Raw genomic sequence first — 7,125 nt, forward strand, 5'->3', positions numbered from 1 at the left:
TGGAACATATCGGTGTTGCTCCAGACAGTAACAATGTATGGCTAATGAGCCATTGAATAAGGACTATCGACTAATGAGTCAATATCCAACATGTTCATGGTATAATCAAATTGAATGCTATCAGTTGTATAGCCGATACAGAAGAATTGAAGGTATAGCACATAAACAATCGACTATTTAATACAATTAGATTTATAAACAAATCAAATTTTACCTATTATCATTATCGTTGAGGTTCGAGGTGATATAGTTGTGATAAAGATAGCATATTAAAGCTTAAAAGTCGATAGATCTATCCATACTTCAACTGAATCATGAGAGTGTGCTATAATCGGCTAAATAGCCGATGCGTGTATAGCAAATGAACAAGATCATATTCAATCGTTAAATAGATCCATTGACCAAAAATTTCCAATCTAAAGTCCTACCAGTGAGGATCGAAGCGATACAGCTGTAGTAAAGAATGATATACCGGATTTCATTAGTCAATGAGCCTATTTAAAATTGAACAAGTCTTGAACATGTGCTATGTTCGATCAAGATCAAGATAGAACAGCCGATCTAGCAGAATTGATCGTCAAAACAGAGTCTAAGTGCGATACAGCAACAAGCCGACCAATTAAAGCGATATGATGCTGATCTATCTTGATCTTGATCAGGTAAATTGGTGATATTGCCATAATTAGTAAAATACCAATGATAACAATACCGATAACCGGTAAATCTATTAAAAACAGTAAGGAAGCCTTACCAATCTTTTATAATTCGATAACGGGTGATTTAATCTAGATTGAGCAGTGAAGTCACAAGGATACATCTTTGCTTAATCAAGATAAATCGATAACTAACTTATACTAAGACTTGCAGTGGGGATCAAACGATACAGCCATACGAGAATGGATATAAGTTGTGATGGTACTTACAAACAAACCAGAGGTCGGACCTGTTGAAGAACTCGTCGAGATCTACAGCACTCCTACTTCTAATGCAATGGCGAAAGCTGGAAAGATTGTATTGATCTGTGTAATGATTTTTACAATAACCAGGGTACCATATTTATACCCAAGGCCTAAACACGAGTCCTAGTCGAATAAGACCTATTACAAAACTTAGAATAAAAGAAAACACCCCAAAATTAAAGACAACTTGGACTCTACTCTTTCCTTTCTATAGAGTCCGACAAGTTCTTTGCTTCAGTTGATACTGCCCTAAGTCGGTACTGATGACGTCATCGCCTGTTAGCCGATTCTGACTGTAGATCCAAACCATCCAATCCCAAAACTGATCTGAATCAGTCGGTTCCTTAGATAATGCGGCCTTCTTGCGGAGCTCCGAGTTCCCGCGCTTTCCTTTCCAAAATCTGGTGTAAACACAGGGATTGAGCATAGCTTCGTTTTCTTTAATAACAGTGCAGCAGTTGAAAAGAGGGCCACATTCATTGGTTTGTTTACATTGAAGTATGTAAGGCTTTTGTTGGATCTCATAAGAGAAATAAGAAAGAGGTGGGAAAAACAGAATGAGATCCAAACAGTCTACTACGCACGCATACTATTTAGAGATTTTTACTATGCGATGATAGTAAACACTACTTGCTCACTTTGTTTTTACATGTTACCTTACCTTTGTCCTAAGTCAAAAATTACTATCGTTGACTATCCATTTTTAAAATTTATTATAGATTCACTATATGTAATTTATAAATTATGAAAGTATTTCTCGGTGAATCTAAAATATAAATCTTATGTTATGAATCTATATAGTTTTTTTTTAAATCGATGGTCAAAGATATAAATGTTTGACTTAATACAAAACTAACATGATATGTAAAAAACGGAGGGAGTATGAAATCCAAACACTCCTCACAAAAAAAAATCAAGAATCTACATTCACTACATAGAATTCAGATTCTCACTATGAGAACGAGATCAAAGAGGCTCTAATAGAGGTAATACAACGGTTATCATTTTCAAGTTAGTATGGGACCTCCACAATTTATAGTACAAGTAACGTCGTCTATATAGACTTCCTCAAAGCTGTGTTCCTTTTCAGTTGGCGGGGAAGTATGGATCCAATGTTAGTGATCAAAATCAGTGGAGGCAGAGGAGGATGCAGTGAACAGAAGGGAGGCATTGGCATGTTTCATGCGGGTGCACATGTGGAATCGGTGGGGAACCAACACAATTGAAAAGTATGGGCTGTAAGAGAGTCCTTTGGAATGGGGTCGAGAGGGAGGATTTGAGTGGCCTCCTTAGGCTGTCTCCAACAGGAGACCCATTGTGGAACCCAAACCCAAAATAGGTCTCCAACACAATACATAATTCCTCCAACAGAGTACCTATATGAAAGACCCATTTTAGGTGCCAGGAGAGGCATAACCCAAATCTGAGTATCCTCTCTCCCGGAGACCTATTTGCAGAAAGGGTTGTCTTTTGGGTCTTGTTGTTGGAGAAGACCAAAAATAGGTATTGAACCATTTGCCTGTAGCGCTACCCAAAGGACGAATGGGTTTTGTATTTTACGTCGCGGTTGTTGGAGACAGTCTTGCTTTTAGCTGTTTTAGTAGCGACCCTTCTAGATCTGCCTTCAAATTTTGTTTTGAGGTCCTGAGTAGAGCCTCTAGTAGAGTTTATTTTATGACATAGTAAAAAGACAATGTGTCTATATTTTTGTCGTTTATCGAAACAAGCATGCACTGACAAGTCTAACATAGGGGTATGTTAAGTACCCGTAAGAAGAAGCCAACTGACGGACCCCTCGACCGATCCCACAGATCGCTCGGGGGCTATACCCATCGGGTACGCTTACACGCACCCTGTGGGGGGGGTCAGGGCGACCCTGAGTGCCCCCATGGCCACCACTCATGGCTCGGGTGTTCGGCCGACGGCCCTGGGTTGCCGAGCAATGGTAGCCCCAACCTAACTTCCACCGAGCGCATACTCAAGCCAGAGCCCAGGCGACAACCAGCGCCCCGAGCCACAGGACGGCGTCCTACTTAGACCGGTCAGGCACCCGGAATCTGGCAGGTACAGAGTACGACACCATCTACCTATTAGACGGGGATGAGGACCTATCCACAGCTCTCTTGGGAGGGTCACGCAACGGGCGTGACATAACAAGACAAGTGACTCTACCAACTCTAGGGGCAAAGGGCCCCGGCCCGCTCATCAGCCCCTTTAGGCGGAAGCTCCTTGCAGGCCAAGAAAGCCTCGAGAAGGCTGGCCTGGGGGAAGCTCAGCCGCAGCAGCTAGCCCCTGACGGTCAAGCGCTAGAACGGAGGTAGCGGTATTAGGAGGCGGTTGCAGTGCTGTCGGCTCCTCCCTACGCGACAAAGTGCCGTCCAGCAACGCCACAACAGAGGACTCATGCACCCATTGCATAGACCATATACTAGAACCAAACCGACTTATACATCATGTCCTCCTTAGAATATAAGAGGAGGCACGACTCCTTATAGAGGGGATCGGACCCAATTCACTTGAGAAGGGCCCGAGAAAGAATAGCAACGAACTCTAAGATAGCACCAAGCGATCCTCTACCAATCTCTCAAAACATGGAAGATCACTATAATGCTGGACTTAGAGCTCAGAAGCCCGAACCAGGATAAATCGAGCTGTGTCCCTTCCATGTCTTGAGAGTCCGAGCCACTACAGACCCACACACCGACTTCCGATGAACAATCACAATGCTTGCCACGGTTACGAACCCAAGACAGCTGGTGCGCTAGATATTAGAGCGCGTTCTCAGCTTTGGGAGCTTGGGCTACGTCACTAACTACAACGATGAACTTCACCCCCTCGAGGAGTCTCCGTCGAAGGACAATGAGTCCCCAGCGTCATACCCTCCGCTGGGCCTCTTGGGAGCCAACATGGAGGTCCTCGCCTAGCAGATCTGAGTCGGCATGGGCCCGAACCCCATCGTGTCGGAGCGCTGACAGATGTTCTACACGTTGGTGAACGTTCACCATCAGATCACCGCACGAGAGGAGTTGCCACCGCTTCTGCTACGTCCTCCCGGCGGGTGCTTCGGTTGAAGATGTGGCGAGATAGTTTAGGGCCTCCATGTAAGTAAGGAATGGATCTGTTGGCCGACATGTTATATGGCAGATTGTCGGCCTGATTTCAGGGATGGATGGGGATTGACGTGAGTGTGTGTGAGAGCCCGGAGGGCCATCTGCTGGTGTGAAAAACTTTTGTATAACTGGGGTAGCGCGCGATGAGGGAAAAACTTTCGTATAAGCCGGGAACCGCTCGACCGAGGACCCCTTCGTGCTGTCGGATTGACGAGGACTTTTGAAGTTTTTTAGTTGCAGAGACAGATATAGATATAGATAGATACATAGAGATAGAGTCTTTTAGTCCGTGTAACCAAACAACACTTGTTAAACTTTGGTCTCCTAAACTTTTGTTTAACTAAGCTTTAGTCTATCTAAACTTTAGTTTTAAGTGATCCAAATAGATACTTAGAACCATATTTAATACACGGATGCACTCTAACATTCTTTGAACTTTAGACTCTTGGCCGGTGTTAACACAAAGTTGGGGTTGTAATGCCGATCAAGTTTATACTCTTAGATCTGGAGCCTAAATCCTGTGCATGTAGCACCTTTACCTCGACAGCACCCATGTTAGCACTGTAGTATAGTCACTATACATGGCATGCATTTTCAAAAGCTACCGGACAAACCAATGCAACCAGAATAACCAATCCATTCTTCGCGTTTCGCCGCGCTGGCACGGACAGAGCACACCCCACACCCATGCGTCACTTGGCGAAGAGCACCTCCATGTCCTCCAGGCTCCGGCCCCTCGTCTTCGGCAGCCGCGTGTACACAAACACAAACGCAACCGCCGCCACGCCGGCATACAGCAAGAAGCACCCAGGCATGGTGATGGCACCGGCGAGCGAAATGAACGTCATGCTCACCGCCGCGCACACCAGCCGCCCGACCGCCGTGCCCACGCTCGTGCCCTGCGCGCGCAGCCGCAGCGGCAGGACCTCCGCCCCGTACGCCGGAACCAACGGCCCGAACCCGACAGAGAACGCCACGACGAAGGCCAGCATGGACGCGAGGCACGCCGACGTCGCGCCGAGACGGAGCGACACGGCCAGGGACGCCATCGCCACGGCCACGCCGGGGGTGCTGGCAAGCAGTAGCGGGCGCCGGCCGAGGCGGTCGGAGAGGGACGTGGCCACGAGGATGGAGAGCGTCTTGACCGCTCCGACGGCGACCGTGGCGCCCAGGACGGCCCGGTCCGACGAAGACATGCCGGCGCGCTTGAACACCAGCGGGCTGTACAGCACGACAGCCTCGATGCCCGACGCTCCCTGGAAGAACTGCAGCCCGACGACGCAGATGAGGATTCGTCGCACGAATGCCGGCCGGACGAGCAGCTCCGTCCATGTGCCACTGTCGTCTCTGGATCGTGGCACGACGGTGACGCTGACGGCACGCTTGATCTCCTCCAGGCGGAGGTCAGCCTCGGCCGGGGTGTCCGAGGTGTGCGACAGCACGGCGCGTGCGTGCGCGTAGCGCCCGCGCATCGCGAGCCACCGTGGTGACTCTGGCATGGCCAGCACCCCCACGGCGAGGAGCACCGGTGGCAGCACTCCCGCGGCGTACATGACGCGCCAGCCAAGGTGCACCGGCAGGTCAGCGAACGCGTAGTTCGACACGTAGCTGAGAAGGATGCCGACGTTGATAAAGATCTGCACGCCACGAGCAGAGCACATCCATCAATGCAAACTAATAATAAAGCTTCGAAATCATGGGCAGAACTAGAAGGTGTGCGTCCATGCACAGAATAGAGAATACTGACATCAAGCAAAGAGGACAGGACGCCGCACGTCGACGCCGGCGAGATCTCAGCGTTGTACACCGGCGCGACGACGAGGGAGAGCCCGACGCCGACGCTGGTGACGAAGCGGGCGGCCATGAGCGCGGTGTAGCTGCGGCCGAGTGACATGGAGAGCGCTCCGGCCACGAGGAAGGCGCTGGCGAGCAGGAGCGTGCCGCGGCGGCCCAGCAGGTCGGCCGCCCATCCGGCGGCGAGGATGGGCACGAGCATGTACAGGTTCATGGAGCCCGTGAGCACCTCGGTCTGCGCGTCGGTGAGGCCCAGGTCCTCCCTGATGAACAGCTCCGCGCCACTCATCACCGCGAGATCTGCAAGGGTAGAAAATAAACAGTCCCCACGTCACCTATATGGTGTAGATCCTTGCATCTGCTAACTAGCTAGAGGTTGAAGATGAAGATGGGACAGTAGTAGGACGACGAACGAACTGTAGCCCATGAGGACGGTGGTCATGGAGGCCAGCGTGGCGCAGGCGAAAGGGTACATGTTCCACTTCCACCACCGGGGCACGGCCGACTCCGGGCGTGGCGTGAGCAGCGGCGCGGTGTGGTCGTCTTCGCTGCCGTCGTGAGCCATGGCTGGTGGGTGGCCGTGCGTGGCTGATCTGTTAAGTTGCTTCCTCAGTGTCGCCGCCGGTAAGAGAGTGGGAGAAGCAAGCAGAACGCTCTGTTGTTGTCAGGGGCGGCGGAGGGACCAGGAGAATTTGGTTCTCCGTCCAATCTTCCATGGTGGGGTGCGTGGTGCTTCCATCACATAGGGCGGCGGGTGCGTGGCCAAGTGGCAGCTTGATTGTGCAATTGTGCTGATTTGCTGAAAAAACAAACGTTGCGGTTCCCTTTACCAAATTGCAAAACGGGCTGAAAGGCTGATAGAGCCCTTAGCCCAGCTTGGCTCGGCCCGAATTCCAACATCCTGATCCTAAGACAAAAAAAAAAAAAAACACAGTTTCGCATTGGAAAAAAAAGCCCATTTAACCTTCTTCAGATATGGATGGAGTCTGATTTTGTTCCCCCAATCGGAAAACCAAATAACTTTACTCCCTTAGCTGTAAAGAGTGGGAAACAAGCATAACGGTGTATTATGGTGGGTGGTGGCCGAGGGACCAGGAGAATTTTGTTCTTTCTCCCATTGTGTTGTGCGTGGTTCTTCCAGCCTCTTTGTGCTGGAAAACTGAAGGATGCTCCCTATGCAAAAATTGCAAAACGGGCTCAAATGCTGATAGGGGCTTTAGCGCCAAATCCTTGTTTTGGCCCGCATGTGCCGGCACACCAAA

General features: G+C 49.6%; 1 protein-coding gene across 1 annotated transcript; it reads right to left on the reverse strand.

Moving 5' to 3' along the window:
- Positions 1-4,761: 4,761 nt before the first annotated feature.
- On the reverse strand, positions 4,762-6,549 carry LOC136483018 (polyol transporter 5-like). The gene is made up of 3 exons (XM_066480147.1): positions 6,281-6,549; positions 5,817-6,163; positions 4,762-5,706 (listed from the first exon to the last, which is right to left on the reverse strand). Exons 1-3 carry the CDS (start codon positions 6,426-6,428, stop codon positions 4,762-4,764), a joined length of 1,440 nt encoding a protein of 479 aa, XP_066336244.1. The 5' UTR covers positions 6,429-6,549.
- Positions 6,550-7,125: the final 576 nt, after the last annotated feature.

This window comes from Miscanthus floridulus, chromosome 9, assembly GCF_019320115.1.
Source record: "Miscanthus floridulus cultivar M001 chromosome 9, ASM1932011v1, whole genome shotgun sequence".
Lineage (NCBI taxonomy): Eukaryota > Viridiplantae > Streptophyta > Magnoliopsida > Poales > Poaceae > Miscanthus > Miscanthus floridulus.

Excerpts from the sequence above, each read along its gene's own strand:
- LOC136483018 (XM_066480147.1), bottom strand. The coding sequence starts at position 6,428 with ATGGCTCACGACGGCAGCGAAGACGACCACACCGCGCCGCTGCTCACG. Across the intron at positions 6,164-6,280 it reads CACCGTCCTCATGGGCTACA|ATCTCGCGGTGATGAGTGGC; the intron begins GTTCGTTCGTCG and ends CTACCCTTGCAG. Across the intron at positions 5,707-5,816 it reads TCCTGTCCTCTTTGCTTGAT|ATCTTTATCAACGTCGGCAT; the intron begins GTCAGTATTCTC and ends CGTGGCGTGCAG.